The sequence below is a fragment of the Euprymna scolopes genome, chromosome 21 (genome assembly GCF_053919585.1).
Source record: "Euprymna scolopes isolate OS-2025 chromosome 21, ASM5391958v1, whole genome shotgun sequence".
Classification (NCBI taxonomy): Eukaryota; Metazoa; Mollusca; class Cephalopoda; order Sepiida; family Sepiolidae; genus Euprymna; species Euprymna scolopes.
Window position 1 is genome coordinate 72121164 of NC_136502.1, and position 20210 is coordinate 72141373.

Below are 20210 nucleotides of genomic sequence, written 5' to 3' on the forward strand. Positions count from 1 at the left end.
TTTAAATAGAGCATTTTTTTTGGCATCTTGGGGCCTCTAGAATCAAGGCATAGTATTTTGTTGCTTGTTGAGTTGAGTTGGTTGAGGTTATTTACATTGGAAGGTGATTTTTTTGAAAAAAGATTTTAGGATGAATCCATTAAAGAGAGAAATCAGCACTACTCTTGTTAGTTCCATAAAAAGTGCTCGGCTGAACTCCAATCTCTGGGTTCTCCATCACACTTACCAGGAACGTTACTTTCATAATGAAATGGAATTTTTATGAACAGTGTTTCTTTCCAAAAACTTCCCACAGAGGAAAATATTACAACATGGTCATCTTCAAATCCAATGAGAAGAAATACTTGTCATAAATTGTCCTCATAAGTCATCAAATTTTGTTTGCTATATTCATTATTTTCAATCCTCTTATAACATTCATCATCAGTCAATTGACAATCTATCTCATTAACCCTTATCCTCCAGTGATTTTTAGCCTTGATGAGTGGTAACTCATTAAAAAAAAAAAAAAAATGCCACCTAGAAGTGATTGAGATTACTCATTAATATAGAAACTATGCCAGAAAATATTAAGAGCCGACCAGCCATGGTTGAAATAGATTCATGCAATAATACAACACAGTTGATGGCTTTTCCCAACTCTCAAGCATAAGGTAAACGAACCTTCTCTATCATCGTTTTAATTGTCTTTAACCCTACACTCTACAAAGCCTGTAAGACAGGAGAAATCTATTTTACGCTGCCAAACATCAATCTTGTATAGCTTTGGTTTTCCCCATAGAGTGATTATGATTGGTAAACAAGCCTCAACATTCCTATGCAAATCTTGTTGGTCTATCAGCTGTGTAAGGAATTGTCTCCCTTACACTAGTCAGTTATAAGTTATTTGCCTTCATGTCAGATAAGTTATATATTATCTTCCTTCATTATAGGACTGTTCAGTGAGGTTATACAGAAAACAAGTTTTCCTTTCTTTTTTTTTTTTTACATAACGGATATTCAGACATATAAACATGCAGCTAATAGAAGCATGACCTGAACACAATATACATTCTCTAACTTCTTGATCTAAGCCCTTATATCAATAGGTTACTGTCTGTATCCATAAAATTGTTCCATTAGAAAAGATTTGATGATCCGAATAATGATCCAAATGCAAAAGTCTGATCGAGTTTTGTACATTTATATAAGTCCTCCAAGTGATAACATCCACTGCTTTTATTTCAGGTAGATTCTGTTGCATGCAGTCAGACATATCCTTACCACTAAAGCAGTTCTGTTGATGTGGTTTTCAGACAACATGTATGTTTGTCTTTCATATATCTATGTATTAAGAAGCTTTAACATCTATGCATATTTCAGTGTATCATTTTACAGCACAAATAAATCCTGTTATTTATCATATACATATCAACTTATGATATGCGTATATTATTTCTATGCATAGGATTCAATCCTGAACTAATCAGTCGATTGTTATGATTTATGGAACATATATCCTAGGCAGCACAATGAAAATGTGGACACATCATTTTTGGGTAAACTTTATAATTTAGGGGATTCCCTTACTCTGCCAAAAAAATTTTGAAGTGAGTGAGATAAAAAAAATTAATAGAGCAAAGAATTGCTCTACATCAAATTTTGTAATAATATGTTAGCAAATTTTAAACAGCCAGATGTGTGCACGTATGTGTTAATAATATGTATGCACAGGGGAAACTCTTAAGCTAATGAACTGATCATGAATCATGGGACATATTTTAGGAGTAAAATTTATTATTTATTTATTTTTTTCAGAATTCACCATTTAAGTGATGTATCCTTGACACTGCACCCTAACCTCCCTTCAAAAACAGAAAAAATTAAAAGTAAAAACTAATGCTATATACATTCTTTATACTCAGCCTGAGATGGGTATTCTTCTAGTAATACACACACATACACACAATCCAGCCAAAAGAACCTCTATATATGGGGAAGAAAGAAACCACCAATTGTAAGTTATGGAAGAATGTCACTCTAGCATACTCTTAATAGTTCTCCCAAGACATTAAGTGAAGGGAGATATTACACCATGATAAAGTTTTAAGCAAATTAACAGAAATTTTTAACACAGCTATGTGGGGCTCAAAATGTAACTCTAAGAAAGAAACCATACAATTTGTAAAGAAACCAGCATGTAAGAGATCCACTAAGAGACCTACTTTCCTCGGCTTCAGATTGGCAACTCATGGTGTACTAGAGTGTCAACTAAAATTACCAGTACACATCGTAAAAACTTCCTTATGATACGGTTATGATATATGATATTGTTCTCTAACAAAATAAAACAGCTCATTTTATTGGAGCTAACAGTACCATAGAGAGAGAATATGAAAGAGGCACACTAACACAAAATGAATAAATGCGATGAACTCGTAAAAGACAAGAGATATGCTACTCGACTGAAATTGGTGCAAGAGGTTTCGCTGGAAAATCTTTAAACCTGGCCTTGAATAAAATTGGAATTTCAAGAATAAAAAAGAGGAAAGCAACCAAGACAATCCTAGATGCAGCTGTAGAGTTATCCAGGTGGATCTGAATCTGCCGAGAGAATACCTGGAAAGGACAAAGGACCAGCACAGAACAATAGATTTAGTACCACTGAAATAAAGATCATTACAAGATTTGTTTTATTTATTAATTTTTAAATTTTTCTTGAGAGGATCTCCAGTTTTGGAATGAGTTTATGAACAAGCATATCCCTTTGCCATTCTTACACCTATATCATGTAATAAAACTCATCCATGCCACAAGGAGTTCATTATTTATTTTAGGAAACTTTTACAAAGTATTTCGTTCTTATCCTACAATCACTCATTCAATATTTATTTTAACTAATTCTATATAAACTACCATTATTGTGACAAGGTTTTTTTTTTTTTTTACCTCACATTATTTTCCCTGCAATCAGGAAAGAATATGTTTACAAATTTGTAACAAGAAATTGGGACCTAATCATTTGGGTCAACCCAGGGAGATGATATGTTTTTAATGACTGAAATCTTTGATGAACTGAGGAAACATTACTGATAATGTGTTTCAATCACATCAAACTGAAGGTCTGTGCACACGGTAATGTAGATAAGAACTCTTTATTTTTACGTTTTTATTCACACACACAGTTTGTTCATTTTTGTGTGGGATAAACTCCAAAACTAACCAATTATTATAAATTTTAAAACTTTTGAATTGAAAGGCATGCTTAATTTCAGAAAAGTTTCCAATGGGTAGCTTAACCTATGTAAATCCTGTGCAATAAGGATAATGCACATAAAGAAGTCAATCTTAATTTATGCATGCCTTAAAAAGATGAGCATTTAAAAAAAAAAAGAAGAAAAAAAAAGAGGCGATTTTAATTTTAACTTTGTTCAAAAAATATATACATATATTCATACACAGATTATATGCATATATGCTAAAAAGAAAAAAAGTATTTGTAAAAAAAAAAAAAAAAAGGGAAAAATGAAAATATTTTAATTTTTTTTGGTTAAGTAAAAGTTTAAATATTTGTTATACATTTAGTATGTTGAAAGTGTTAATAAAAACAAAATGGATGCAGTTTTTTTTGGGTTTTTTAACTCACATTCACCCCTAACAAGCTATATCATCACTTGGACATAAGGGGCAACTATTTGGGACCATGGCTAGGAAAGATTAATAAGATGTTGGTTTACATTACATTTAAACTTCTGCACATCAGTACAGCCATGGAAGCATGTAGCAGGAAGGGAATTCCAAAATCTAGCTGTTTGAGAGAAGAAACTATTAGAATAGAAAGCTTTCTAGCATTCAGGGACCTCAACAGTGAAGGGATGAGATTTTGTTGCTAAGTGGGTTTGTCAGGAATATGTACGTTGAGGAGACACAAGTGTCAGGAGTTCATCAGAGCACGTTCCATTAAAATATTTGTAAAACAGGCACAGAGATGCAACATGGCGACGATGGGACAGGGGTTGGAGCTTAGTCGACAAAGTGGGATCTATTAGATTGGAAACTCTTTTTTAGACCCTATTCAAGAGAGAGAGGCTAGTGGTAGATGTACCAGCCCAGATGTGGCAACAACACTCCATACATGGGCGAATGATGGCCTTGTAGAGATACAGGATACTCTTAGGTGTGAGTAGTTTTCTAACTTGATAGAGGGGAAACCACCTTCTTTGCAGTAGCCTTTGCAATGTCCTCAATGTATTTGTTCCAGTTCATATTGCCCATGAATGTTAGGCCGAAGAGTTTGAAAGAAAAATTCTCAGGTAGGAGGTTATTTGTCATGGATATCAGGGATTGGAGAGGCTTCTTATAACTGTTAAAGGAGAGCAACTTAGTCTTACTAGCATTAAATGTTACCATCCATTTGCGGCTCCATTCCACTACGGTTTGGAGGTCATTTTCTAGCGATTCTGCCATTGTCTGATTTAGTTTTCATTAGCAGTCCTTCGTGCCAGACTTTGTCAAAGGCCTTGGATACATAAAGGGGTACAGCCTTATTCAGTACAGGTATATCTGTTCTTCCCTTATGCATGTTATAGAGTGTTGTATCACCATTTCGAATACAATATTATCAGGGAGTTTATGAATATCAGGAATAATAGTGGTCCAAGGTACTCCCGCATTAATGTTATGCTGCTTGGATATATGTCTATCAATGACAACCTGGATGATCCTATTGTCTAAAAAGGATTTAATTATATTTAGTATATGTCCAGTTATATCATATGATTTAATTTTCATTAGCAGCTCTTTGTGCCAGACTTTGTTAAAGGCCTTCAATATGTCAAGGACTATAGCCCTGACTTTGCCCACCTTATCCATGATATATGCATACAGAGATGACTGTTAAAATATCTGCAGTAGAATGACATTGTCTAAATCCATACTGTTTGTCAGAGAGAAGATTTGCGCGAGATGGTGGACTAGTGCTTGATTAATTAAGGTCTCAAAGATTTTAGTGAAGAGAGGGAGGAGATTGATAAGGTGATAATTGATAGGGTCAGTCCTTTCACCAGAATTCTTGTACACTAGTACCACAGAGGCCATCTTGCCTTTTATCGTATGCTGGACAATTTGTTTTTTTTTCTTGGTTTCTGAAAAAGTTATTTAAAGTCAAATTGTGACAAGTTTAGGGACAAAACGTTTTCATTTTATTTTTGTTGCCAGTTTGTAAATTTTTGCTCTAATTCTATACAATAAAGCATTCCTTTTTTTACCTTATTTCTTATGAAGTGATATTTAATAGCTATATGTTTAGATCTTTGGTGAATTACTGGTTCTGTGCTTAGACTATGCTTGCTTGATTATGGCAATTCATTACTACGAGAGCTTTAATTAATTCTGGTTTTAAAACCGTCTTAAGAATGATCTTTAGATATAATGCTTCTTGTGCAGAATTTGAGAATGTAACAAATTCAGTTTCTTAAATAGAAAGGGTCACAATCTGCTACTTTTTAGATCTCCATGAAACAATAGGCCCATCTTTTTATAATCTGAAACAATATCCAGCCATACTTTTTCGATCTTCATAGTTTCCCCAATATGAATCTGAAAATCCCTTTAATTTTAGGGGATTTGTAGATTTTTTAAATACTAAAAATTGTTCTTTAGTCCTTTTTAGATAACAAAGGACTTGTTTAACAATGTTTAAAACCTTTATATCTGGTCTTGATAATTTTTGAAATAGTTTTGTTGCTGTGTAACGTATCGGGTCTTGTTACCATCATGAAATATATCAGATTTCCTATTATATCTCAATATAGTTTATTGTCAGTTATTTCAGATTCTGGGTCCATAGTTTTATTTATATCATTTTTTACGGGTGTAGCGCATTCGTTGCAGTCTTGCATTCCAAACTTTAATAGGATTTTATCAATGTACTGCGATTGATTCATCTTAATAATTCTGTTTTCATGAGTAAATTGTATGCACAAAAACCATGATATCTAAGATCGGCCATTTGGAATTTTTTATTTAGTCCATTCTTAACATCTATTAACATTGAGTTACAATTTGATGCAATTAAAATGTCATCAACCCATAAGACTAAAATCAGAAATTTATTGCTTACACTTTCGGTATACAAACATGGATCCACTGAGCATTGTTTGAATTGTTGTTCAATCAAATAATTATAAAATATTTGATTCTAATTTCTTCCACTTGGTTTTAAACCATACAGTAATTCGATGCATATTTATTTTCAATTATTTTAATATTTTTAATCTATCAGTGTGTCCACTTGAATGACTTGTCTCTAAAATACTAGCATACCTGATGCTTCTTAGTTCAACATGCACGATTTGAATTTAGCAATTGTTAAGACAATAACGACACGGCAACCACATAACAAAACCTTTTTTTGTGTGTGTATGTTAAAAATATGACACTGGTCATTTGTGAAGATTTTTTAACACAGATTTTTTATTATCTAATTTTTTTGTATAAATTTTTATCTTTTTAAATGTTTTTATTTCCTTAACTCATTTTGTGAAACACTTCGGGATTTGGAAGTCTTATTTACTGAAATCATCCAAGATAATTGTTGTTGTCTCACTAAACTATTTCAGGCTGGTTCTTTACTTACAATCAGTTTGAGACTGTCCTTTATCACCCTTCAAATCATGAGAGAATGATGAAAGCATCCAACCCACACAGATAGGCAATAAACAATCTGAATTGGATTTCAATACAGCCAAACTGCTTAAAATAAATAACCTTTCTCTCATCCCATTTGTTATTCATATCCCTTTTCAACCACTAAAACAGAGGTTGAGTAGAAGATTGATAAAGGATTGGCACTTGAGAGTTTGATGCTCCAAGGATGTCAACATGAGAATCACAAATGAACATATCTAGAGGGAGGGACATGTATGTGTGTGCATGTGACACAGAAGAAAACTTTAGGTAAAATTTAAGAGTGTCCCTTGAAGATAAAGTTTTTTTATGTGGGGGTGAACAAACCCAACATTTTGTAAAAATGAGGGGGGAGGGGGAGCAAGGAAGGAAAGAGAAGATGAGAGTTAAGGAGAAAGGGGGAGTGAAGGGACGATAGAAAGAGAAAGAAAAAATGATAGGACAAAGTGAAGGAAAAAGAAAGTGAGAGAGAAGGGTGGAAACGAAAAAGAGAGAGGGGTTGGAGAAAGAGAAGGAAGCAAAGAGAGAGGGGCAAGGAAGCAAAGAGAGAGAGGCAAGGAACTGGAAGAAGCATTACAAAATGTCTTGTGCATATTATATCTACACCTTTCCTCTTATATTTAGATCATTATGAAAAAATGTTTTTAATTAAAAAAAAAAACAAAAACATCTGTAAAGGCAAGTGTGCATATTGTTTTGCTTATAATTACAACGGAAGTAAAAGAAACCAATATCAAGGCAAATTGCTTCATTATGGGTATAATTGATTAAATAAAAAAAAATAAAATGAAAAGCTTTTCTTCATAGAGAATTTGAATAATTTAATATTTAAAATATTCCATTCTTTCTCCACCAAAAACTAAAAGCTGAACTTACCTTTTTAATTTTCTGGAGGGCAGATTTAAGTGTTACCTTTTTATCAACACTCACAGGAGGGGGTGGAGCTGGGTATCGCTTTCGTCCTGGACGTCGAATCGGTGTATCATTAGTGGCAGCTGGGGTTTGGAAGACGGCCTGTACCGGACTCTTAGCAGAAGATGATGCAGCAGCAGGTATTGTCACCTTTGGAGATGGAGAGTTTGGAGGGGAGAAGATACTTCTACCTGGATTCCCTGGAGACACTCCCCAAGAGTAATCAGCCATTTCCTTTAAGGCACGACGTCGGAAACTCCCAGTTACTTTTCTTTGCAAAGTGTTCTTCCATTTATTTCTGACGCCTTTGTCCTGGAAAATGAAGATGAATAAAAAGCAATCATCGAATTTGTTGAAAAATCAAGATGAATTCAAATCATAAACACAGAATTAAGCAGAGTGTTGTTACTACATCTAGACTAGTGCATTAGCTAATCTCTTAGATAAGGTGCAAAAAAGAAATTCTAGTTTAATAAGTGCCACATTACCTGCCAAGAAGCTCCATCTCCCGTCACATACAGTTACAAGTAATTCCATGAAATGAGATCCAATGAATATTTTACACTTGTACACCACCCCTCAACGAAAATACTTGCAATTCACCTAACTAGCAACAAAATCACACCTCTTCATGGTAGAAGTCCTTAGATGCTGAAAAATTTACTACTCTAATAGTTTTTTCTTCCTTACCCCCTCCTGCTGACCACTTGTCTTTGGAATTCCTTTTCCACTCACTGTACGAACTTGCAGAAATGTAAGTGAACAAACATCTTGCTACCCTACTCCCCACCTAAATTGCTTCCTTATACATCACCCTCCTATCACAGTAGACATTTACACTTCATTGTTTGGCTTGAACAAAAGTTAAAAATATAAAAACCAACAAAAAAATATTCTGAAGTGTCTATCCAACCTCCACCTCCACATATAGCGATAAAATCCTATTTCAAACTTCAGCTGAACAGATTGATCAATAATTTAGGACAAAATCTTTTCATCCAAAAATGATGTAATCGAAGAAAACTTGATTGAAACAAGCCGCACGTGCATGGTCCCCCTCTTGTGCTGCATGTGAGATGACGCCACAAAAAAATAGTGAAGAAATGATGAATGTGAAAAGTGTGAAGGGCCAACTTTGCCTTCACATTTTTGCCAGGTTTCAGAAAAATCTAATGGATGGGGCAAAAGTTATGGGGTAAAAAGTGTCATTTTTTGCAATTTTGGGGCATTTGTAACCCCTTTTGAGCTTCTGAGAATCTCAGTGAAAAATGGACAAATGATGCAGTTTCATACCTTAAGATATGTATATTTGAATTCAGCACTATGGAAAACTACTATATAGACATATATATCAAGTTCTTGAGTAATATGAAAAACGAGCTCCAAAAAAGCATGTTTTTTAGCCCTAAAAGTCCTAGAGGGATGTGAACCAGAATTTTGCCAGTGTCACCCACACTGAATTTATATTAAGAACAATGGTCTCCACATTTTGGCCAAGTTTCAGGAAAATTTAATGGATGGATCAAATGCTATGAGGCAAAAAATGTCATTTTTGACTATTTGGGGCATTTTTGACCTCTTTTGAGCCCCTGTGGACGCCTAATCCCAGTGTAAATGGATAACGGTGCAGTTTCAGGCTTTAATACATATATATTTGAGTTGACCATCGCGAAAAACCACTATATAGTCAGAAATATCAAGTTTTTGTTTGGCCAAGTTTAAAAAAAAAAATCTAATGGATTGCTCAAAAGTTATGGGGCAAAACATGTCATTTTTAGCCACTTTGGGGCATTTTTTACCTCTTTTGAGCCCCTCGCAGTGCAACAGGAATTTTTGTAAAAAATTTCAGAAAAAACTTATGGTTATCTGGCAATAGTCCAGACTAACGGACGCACGGAAGCACAGATGCCACTGAAAACATAGATCCCTCTCTGATAAATCGAGGGGACCAAAAATTATTTGAAATGCAATGAGATGGAGAAAAGAACGTTCCTTCATATAATGTTGATCATTGAACAACAGAATGAACAAATTCATCAGTTTGCTCTGAAAATGGGCTTGAACACAATTATACACCACAGTAGACATCTTCCCTAAAACTTACTCCCTCTTCCAACTGTTTTTTTTGACTCCTCTATTAATTCATATCAAAGCCCACAAAACCTTCTATACATCTGAATCAAATCATGTGCCTCACATCAGGTTTTCCACATTCCAAAAGACGCAGTACATAACCAGGTTCTCTTACACTGCTATACTATTATGTTATTATTTACACCAAACTTTAACCTAATCTCATTACAATCATAGAAAAGGCAGGGTGAGCACAGCCTCTTCTTAAGGGCACTCATCTGAAGAGGAACATGCTTGACCACATCTTCAGAAGTGCTTTCAAAATAAGCATCCGTGGCATTCATCACCATAATCGTGCTCCTGGTTGATACTGATCTGGCTTTCTACACACAGAAAAATGTTGTTCTTGGCTTTCGACACACTGAAAAATGCTTCATCACATGACATCAAGAATGTCTAAAACTAGTTCTGTCTCAATAGTGAGATACCTTGCTTTTTTTTTGCTTAAGGTCTACACCTTTTGTTGATTAATTTAAGAATAAGAATTTCTGTTGACAAAAATAATGCATTTCAAATTAGAATTTTACAAAGTTTTATATTTTGAATTTTTCATATAATATTTAAACTTTTATTCATAAAAAAAGTATTTTTATATATTTCCATAAACGTTTGTCAATCTAATGGGCGATTCGACATGCTACAGAAATTTTCTTTTTTAAGAGCAAATAACCAAATAAGTATGAAAAAAAATGAAAAATAAATATTTAGTTTTGTAATCATTCTCAATACAAATCTTCAGCAATTACAGCTGCATATTACTTTTGAACATGCTGAAAGTACCGCATTGCATGAAGCAGATTACTAGCTTGAGTGACTGCTAGCCTAAACACTTCTTTTATGTAATTCAACTAGTATTGGAATCTTGTAAGTCCGATAGGAGGATCTGTCAATATGTCAACTAAACTTTATCTCTTGATTTTATGGAAGACCAAAAAAAACTTTATTGAAGATAATGATGCACTACACAGTCCTAACCAAAGAATTGTAACACCTTGAAGATTAGTGGGCAAAGAATTTTTTATACAACAATGAGATGAAGCATTATCTATGACAACCACCACGTTATTTAAATTCACTGTCTTAGCCAAATATTCAAGTGCTTGTACTATCCATTGAATGAAGTCGTCCTTTTTAATGCAGCCTTCACATATTTCATAATAGGAAACACCTTGACTGCCATATAATGCAATACAATGTACATTAGGTCCCTTCAAATTTGATAATGACACTCTTCATCGTTGACCATATAGAGATCTACATTCTAGTCTTCTACAGAACATATTTAAACTTCTTTCATCTTAATAATAAATAATTTTATAATCTGAAATAAACTTTAAAAGTTTTTCTAAAAAAAATCTTCCTTTTAGATTATAAGCAAGTGTGTTTACATCAGCAGGCACACCTATAACATTTGTCAGTGTAAAACAAGCTCCATCAAGATATCATTTGAGTGTACTCGTAGATACATTTATTGCTATTTCTAGATTTGGTTGGTTCATTTTTCAGACAAATATTTCAAGGTAACTCGACAATTATCCTCAAACAGTTTTATTAAATAAGCTTTGTGACAATGCAAAAAACTTTAGTTCATTTTTGGCTCCTCCTCGTGGTTTCATTTCAATGCTTTTTTCACCCTCAACAACCCACTTTTTCGCTGTATATTCATTACAGCCATTTGCCCTTGCTATGGCACGCCAATCTTCATGATTTTGAGCAGCTTCGACAATACAGCGTTTCACATCAATTGGTGTTGTCGTAAATTTACTGTTTCATGTCTTTCTTTACTCCTCATTTCATCATGATTGTTTGTAAAAAAAATTGTTTATAAAATTGAAAACTTGATTTAAAATTGATTGCCTTAGTTTTAAATTGAATGCACTATTTTTTAAATAGATTGCCTTATTTTTTAATTTGATTGACAAAAGGTGTATTATGTAGACAACAATTCACTCCTTTTCCTCTTCTCGCTTTTGTCTGTTGATAAAAATTCTTGGGAGTTATGTTAGAGGAAAGGTTTTTACCAAGTTATTCATTTTCTTTTATTAAACCATTTTAATTACTGTTACTATCAATGAAATTATTGCATATATATCAATAAAAAGGCATAATAAAATTACAAAGATGTGACATTAAACATTCATTTATTATGAATTGTTTAAAAAGATAGCTATGCTAATTAGGCATTCAAATTAGTGTTTTCGATTGGTTATTGACACAATAGTGTATTTCAAAATATGTAACAACATAATATTTGGAAATACACTATAGTGTCAATTATTGATTTAAACAACAATTGGTTTCGGTGACCATATAGAAGTGATAAAAAAAAAAAAAAAAAAAAAAAGAAGAAACTTTTGCATTTAGATATATACAAAATTCTAATTAGTGGAAAGTTATTTTACCTAAGTAAATGTTCATTTGAAATGTTAAGATTTCGGATTGTAGAGTTCTGAGTGAAAAAGTTGCATTAGAAGAGATTTGTGTGTTTCCTATCAGTGTGTATGACAGTATTAAGCATTATGTGAATATCACCTTTGTCAGTGTGTACACACATATGAAAGTATGTACGAGTTACTTGAGTAGACATTTTGTGCCGACTGCTTTTATCAGTGACAGGGTGTGCATGAGCTGAGAATTGTAATTTGCTCTCACTAGTTCTAAAAGGGTTAGGAAGTTGAGCATTACATAGCACTGTCCTGTTTTTGGCTCAACTTATTGACTGCTGAAAATTCTGGCCCTTAAATAGTCATCAGCTTAGAAAAGATGATTTTTACTTAGGAAATGAAAAGTTATTTTGAGTGCACAAGGTGATTTTCATGTGTGATGAACATGGTAGAAAGGAGCGTCATATTACCACCATTTTGTTTTTTTGTAGATATTTCGTTTGGCGCCAGTTTATAAGAAAAATGCAACTTTTTTTGTTGTGGTTTGAGTTTTCGTACATGTCATTGGTCAATTAATATGTATAGGATTGAGATGCATGTCAATTCTGTCATGCTGAGGTTGCTTTTTCAATTGTTTTTTTTGTTTATTTTGACAACAATCATGATGGTTTTCACTCTTCATTATTTGGGCTGCCACATTAGCTCAAAGCCTATTTTTGTTGGGCAGTATTTTCTGCCATTAAATACCAGTCTGGAACGGCCAGAGTGATTCACTGACCCTAATCTGTAGATAGATTTTATGTAAATCTAAGGAGACAAGTTTGCTTCCTGTTGACACTATTCCTGCAGTTTAATGGTGCATGTGTCTGTATCTGCCAAGTTCTTGATAATCCATTACCAGCTGCACTTTTTCTTTGTCCTGTTGAATCACAACCATTAATGGAATCAGACTTTTAGGGTGTATCAAGTTTGAATTTAGAGTATAGCATTAACCAGCTGTCCTCTAACAGGCATGAAATTTCCGCTCATATGCAGGCCTGATATGATCAGGCACACACTAAACTATAATTCTGCAGCTTAGGTGGTTTCTTTTCTTTGTATTAGTCAAATACTGATCTATCTTCATTTCTGCACATGCAGAAACTGATCCTTGAAACTACACCTCCCACATGTATAAAATGGACACTCTCCAAAAGCAATAAATTAAATCCTGCCACCGTAAACCGTGGAAATAGTTTTTATTTATTTATTTATTTATTTTTTTACAAAGGAGTCACCACTTATCAAAGCCCAGAGGACACTCGAGGATAAGAGTTAATGAGGGTACAGTGGTCAAGGGGGGACATGTCAGTAATCGTTAGTAGTTGAAATTTGGTAAATTGGATTACTTAAGGGGATGGTTCATCAAGAATTTGTTTATGTTGGACTTGAAGACAACCATATTGTAGTCAGTTGGAAAGCAGGCAAACAATACAGTTCCACAGGTGTGCAGTTCTAAGAAAGAAACTTTGTTCATGGAATTTATGTTTAGGTTTTGGCACAGATAAAGAGAGTGGGGGAAATTATTGTTCGTATGTTAACCTGACATGATAAAACATACACTAATTCATAATTATGTAGCTTAGATGGTTTCTTGCCCTCTATGTTGGTCAAATCCAGCACAGAGATTATACTGGTCTATCTTCGTCTCTGCACATAAAAAACTTCCCCTGAAACAGTATAACTTCCATGTGTGTAATGTGAAAACTGCTCAACAGCTTGATAACAAATCTAGTAACAAATCCCGCCATCTTAAACTGAAATAGTTTGAATCTGCTGGGTAACAAAACCCAAGAACATAATTGCATCATAAATCACAAACTCAAAGAATTTTAATTTTCAGTAATAATTGCCTTCAAAAACACATTCAGAGAGATTAATTACATAAAGGCATTTGATAAAACTGATACCTTCTCTGTTGGAAAATAATTCTACATAACACTAGACAAATTTGGAATGTCATAAGCTTATATTTCTTTTCTAAACGTAAAGTATTTATTCAGCAGATTTCAGAGAGTTGACAATTTTAGACGTTACTTTTTTAAAATGTGACTTTCATGGATAACATTACGGATCTTGTTATTTTGCCTCTGTGTTTCATTCTGGAAGCACAAAAGCTCACTATTTTGACATTTGAGCTCCTATTTACTTGACTCTCCGCAAAAAGTACAAGATCGTTTTTTTAGGGGAGGGGAGGAAGGTAATCTGGCTTCCTAAAAAGGGGCATTTTGGATGGAACAAAATTAAGCATTGCCCAAGTCAAGGTCTCTTCTCTGAATGAAGACAAAACAGATACTCCACTTTGAAATATTCATGTGCATAAAATATTTTTTTAAATTAACATTTTAAACAAATAAGGCACGTCTTAAAAAGTGTGAGAAAATGGGTATTATTGGCCATCCTTGGCCACGATAACTAAAAAATATCTGTTGCAGGGTGTCAAAAGATGAAGGTGTAAATCAACCATAAACTAATAGACACAAGGCAAAGACATAATGGTGATAGCAAAGACATAATTGTGATAGCAAAGACATAATCGTGATAGCAAAGACATGACAAACACAGATGATTGGTTAAAGATAGATATTGCGTTTTATTTACCAAGAGAAAATGGTAAATCATGTAGCAAGGGGGATCAAGAATCAGAATCGTTTGGAGCAAGAACAGGCATTTCGCAAGGTTAAAATTCATGTGTCCCTGAGGTAGCATGACATGCCTCAGGTTGGCCCAGGTCGTGTAGGCAGGATTTGATGCTAGAAACTAGTAGCCAGATGTCGACGGGATATTGGACACTGACGGATGCTGGAACTGGTAGATGGACATCAATGGGCACCAGAAATGGGTAGATGAATGTCAGTGAGTACTGGAAATGGGTGACTGGAACCACTTGGAGCTGCAGGAGTCGAAGCAGATGCAGGAACACAAATGGCAGGCTATGAGAGGAGTTCCAGGAAACAGGCAGTAGTAGAGAGTGGAATGTGCATTGCATTCTGGTAGTTTGTGAGTTGTCCTCAAACAGACGGTTTTTTGAATCACATTGTTCACTTGGTAGTTAGCCCTTAAAAGGGCTGTTTGGGTACTGCTGCAGCTGGCCCTAGTTCTCATATCTACTGGGCTCACCGACTTGAGAAACTCATCAAATCAGGATGGGAGTCTCGTAGCTCCTGGCAAAGCTGTTTATTTACTATAGGCATTGAAATTGTTACAGAAATTTTTACAAAAGGTATCTTTTCTAAAAATTTAATCAATGAGAGTCTATAGTGTGGCATGAGGCCAAAAGAGATATGTGATGAAAAGCAGTGTTGGGGTTATCCACTTGGTGTATTTCTTAAACTAGTTTCATTTACCATAATACCATATTCACTTTTTGGCCCTAAACTTTTTAAAATATCAGCAGATAATATGATTGATTTATGCCAATTTGCTGTGAAGTTGCTGGTTTCATGGAAAGACGTTCATGTTACAGACAATTGTGTGGCTAAACAAACGAATGATTATAATTAATTTTAGAACGGATTTCATACAAAAATGTTTGTGCCATTTATTGTCTATATATATTTTACTGGAAATCTTGGTCCAAAATAAAAGCTTGTTGTACGTGTTTAATTGCGAAAACTTTTTTTTTTTTTTTTCTTTGTTGTTGAAAAAAGTCGTTGCTATTTTTAACATATCGTCGTCACATATTTCAAGGACTGTTGGTCTCTGCCCACGGCGTATTTCAGTTTGTTTACAAAATAGGAATGATAACATAAGATTACAACATATCCTACTCTTAACTAGAATCATCAATCACCATAATACCACATTTACTCCAAGGGCCATCCTATTTAAAATTTCTTAAATGTTTAAATTAAATTTTCGAAGTTATAAATAAATACGTCTATAGCTTGAAGACCAATAAATTCTTCTAATATTTGAAATGTAAATTACCAATATTATTTTGTGTATTATTTAGCCTTATTTTCATCTTCGTTGTTATATTCACAACATTTCTAACCTCCAACCTTCGTCAGGTGCATCTTTACAAACTTGGGGACATTCTAAATTTCGTCAAAGTTCGAAAAGATGTACCTGAAGAAGGTTGGAGGTTACATCGATCAAAATGTTATGAACAAAGATGGAATTAGTAATTCAAATAATACATAGAATCTTTTTGGGGTACTTGTACAGTTTAGTCAAGACATTAAAAAATGAAAATATCGAAAAAAGTTTAAATTGTATGTATTCGTTATAGAACGAAGTTTTCCGAAAAAAAAAAAAATTCACTTAATTTCATCAAGTAATTTTTTTTTTTTTTTTACAGCGGAAAAACACGTTTTTATGAGAGCGCGTTGAAGGCGGCCATCTTGGAATTAAAAAAATTGTTTGAATTTTAGAAATGCCAAAGGGAGATAACTCGAGTTAAAGCGCTCCCATCTTTAATACTAGCTTTTCTTCCTAAAAATCGAACATTTTTGCTCGGTATCATAACAAATTTTCACTGTAAAAAAAAAAAAAAAAAAAAAAAAAACACTACTTGATGAAATTAAGTGAATTTTTTTTTCAGAGAACTTCGTTCCATAACGGATACATACAATTTAAACTTTTTTTCGATATTTTCATTTTTTTAATCTCTTGACTAAACTGTACAAGTACCCTTTTTTGTTTGTTTTGTATTTTGTCAAAATAGCGTGTATTTTGTACAGTTGCAATCTAATACTGAGGCAAAGAAAGAACATGGCTTGTTATGCTATTCATGCGAGCGCCGCCCGCCGCCGAGCTACATTAAAATTAAATAAAAATAATCTCTAATAGTTGTCAAACGTCTAAAGTTGGTAAAATAAATGCTTTTCATTCATGCGATATAATATTCCAAATTATTTCATTCGGTTAGACGACATAATTCGGGGTTTTATCTATATCCAATTTATAACCAACAAAAACGTGAAATTTGATTCCGCGCGGTAAGAATTTGAAAAGCTTAAAACTAAAACACTTATTTTCAGTCAAAATTTAATTATTACTTTTCTAAATAAGAACAGTCTCATTTACTGGCTTCTCCTCACGAGAGCAAAGTTAGGCATAAGATCAATTTTTTGTTATTTGGTGAAAATTGAGTGTCTCCCGCCACTATCCTTACCCCTAAAAATTTAATTATAAATGAGAGCAAAAAAGAGAGATTTGAATCTCTCTCTCTCTTTAAAAAAAAAAAAAAAAAAAAATCGAGAGATAAAAACATCTCCCATCTATAAAAATAAAATAAAAAATTATTTAAAAAATCGGTGCTAATGCAGAGAGTGATACCCGCGCTATTTTTTAAATCGTATTTCCACGTTTAATTAAAGTTTTATTTTTTTTTTATTCAATTGTAAGGTTAAAACACAGAATAGATACAAAACACCTTCCCCTCCCCATGTTAAGAATGGCTTTTTAATTATTATTGTTATTATTTCAGCACGGATCACTCTCTGCATGAGTACCAAAAAATCTTTCCTTGCGCCAATGGTGATTTTCTTTTTCTCGCGGTTTCATTTACACGCATGCACACGCGCGTCAAAAGTATGCGCATTTGCACGTACAAACATGGCCACCAGTGAAAACATAAGGGTTGCATAATAAAGGTCTTAATATCCTGAAAACTACGTGTTTGTGAAAAATGTAGTAAATGTGATATTCGTTTTCAGTCTACCCGAAAACTTGTAAAAGTTGTCATTTTAGGAGTAGTGTCACGCCACGGTGGAAAGAAAGTAAAAATTTACCAAATTATTTAGTGGGTTTATTTCCAAACGATTTATTTTTACTTAAATCATGTTTAGTCCCTCCACACACAAAAATAAAACTCAAAGTTATAACGAGTTTCATCATACACGGGAAACGCTGAAATTAAAACCGTCGGATCAGACCGACCGTTCTATATTTTAGATAGGATTTTCAAGTTAAATTCGATTTTTACGATATCTTGTTTACCAAATTTTTAGATGAGCGTACAGGCCACCCCTTCCCGTAATAAGAATGAGTTTCTTCAGCAGGTTCCATAAACTTCAGAAGTACCCTTTTTTCTATTGAGAATTGTGGTTTTCTGTGCGTGTGTGTGTGTGTATATATATATATATATATATATATATATATATATACACACACACACACTTCTATATAATTTTAACTGGGCTATTTATTACCAGCTGTGACTTAAACATAAAAAATAAACAAATAACTGAAAATTTAAGATTATTCAGATTTAAAAGTTGGTTAATAAAACCAGCTGATCTATCACGTATTCCTTCGGAATTTTTTAACTGCTATTTATTTAAACAAATTATTTTGGTACTTATGCACTTTTGTTACCGTGCTGAAATAATAACGTTATTATTTAGAAAGCCATTCTTAACAAGGGGAGGGTGTTTTGGGGTTCGTATTACTGTACACAGATTCGAAAAAGTTGTCAAAAAACAAATATATAACAAATAAATGTTATCAAAGGCAAGATAAGTTACTTTTCTACCAAACTGGATATATTTTTCGTGTTTTTATTCAATGTAACATGTTTATTCAGCTCGAAAACCATACAGTGTTTACCGATGTATTGGAACATTCAAGATGGCGTCTGATTCTTTAACACGGTAAGTTTGGGAAAAGGTGTTATAAATAAAAAACCGAATAAAATACTGTTAAAAACTCGTTCAATATATGTTACCGTGACATAGGTTGACATATATTCGGCGGGTTTGTAATAGTATTTTGTATAGTTTATTATTTATAACACCTTTTCCCAAACTTACCGTGTTAAAGAGGGTGTGAGACGCCATCTTGAATTTTCGAATACATCGGTAAACACTGTATGTTTTTCGAGCTGAATAAATATGTTACATTGAATAAAAACACAAAAAATATATCCAGTTTGGCAGAAAAGTAATTTATCTTGCCTTTGATAACATTTATTTGTTATATATTTGTTTTTTGACAACTTTTTCGAATCTATGTGTACAGTAATACAAACCCGGATTTGGAAGCATTTAAACTGTAATAGTATTTTTTTTTAACTATTAACTTGTTCACAAATAGGCCGAAACGCATTCTGGTGGATTTAATTTCGTAATTATTATTTCTTTTTATTTTATGCTATTGATTTTTATTTCAACAAATATTCGATCGATATTAAATTAAAAAAAAAAAAATGTACTCATCATGTCGAATCAAAAAACATGCACACGAGAAGTAATTGCACAATTTTTATTTACACATAGAAATTGTTCTTATTCACCGTAAATAAAATTATCTGAATTAAAATGAACTTACCTTTCTATTCGTAATGTCTTGTATCCTGGGTCTTTTTCTGATGCGAGAAAGGACCGAATCGGACAATTTGGGGTTTTTAAAAACAGACCCCGCGGAAGATGAAGGAGAACTCAATTTCTTCCTTTGGGGCGACTTAAAGTTGACGTTCACAATATCATCGCGGACAGGTCCTTTCTCAGATCTTTTAAGTAAAGACATGATAAAAAAAATGAGCAATAAGTAAGACACCTTTTTAAAAATAAGATTAAACTGAAATATTCGAATTTTTTTCCGATCAATATATGATTGTTTTTTTTGTTTTTGTTTTTTTTTTTAATGTATGAACGCGTTATTTTTTGTTTTGTTTTTGTTCTTTGTTTCGATTTTGGTTAATGATGAATTAAAATAAATGGAAACAAAAGTCTTTTGAAATTTGTGTCTCTTCAAATGTTCTGCACGGCTGCAGAATGAGTGTCCGGAAGAGTGGATATATCGGTGAGCGACGCCGACGGTTACTGGTAAGAAATTAAATTGACAAATACAAACCAAAAAAAAAAAGCTGTTACGCGAGAAATGTGGGACAAACAATTAGATCTTGTGTTTAAATTCCGCGCCTAATCAGGGGGGATAACTTGCATTTCATTTTTGAATTTGGAATTTTTGCAATTTCACCACTAACTGTCTGCCCTCCTAAATTCCGTCGTTCTCGCTAATTTTCTGTCTCCACCCACACACACATACATACCATACACGCACACATTATATATATATATATATATATATATATATATATATATATATATATATATATATATATATATA

The 20210-nt window shown here is 33.3% G+C and overlaps 1 protein-coding gene across 1 annotated transcript in view; it reads right to left on the bottom strand.

Moving 5' to 3' along the window:
- LOC145242476 (rhotekin-like) overlaps positions 1 to 19991 on the bottom strand; it is a 384744-nt gene extending 364753 nt beyond the window's left edge. The window contains exons 1-2 of the mRNA XM_080105534.1: positions 19410 to 19991; positions 7543 to 7890 (exon numbers count right to left, since the gene is read on the bottom strand). Of these exons, the coding sequence (XP_079961660.1) occupies positions 7543 to 7890; positions 19410 to 19607 (546 nt within the window). The 5' untranslated portion in view covers positions 19608 to 19991. The remainder of the gene's footprint in view (positions 1 to 7542; positions 7891 to 19409) is intronic.
- Positions 19992 to 20210: the final 219 nt, after the last annotated feature.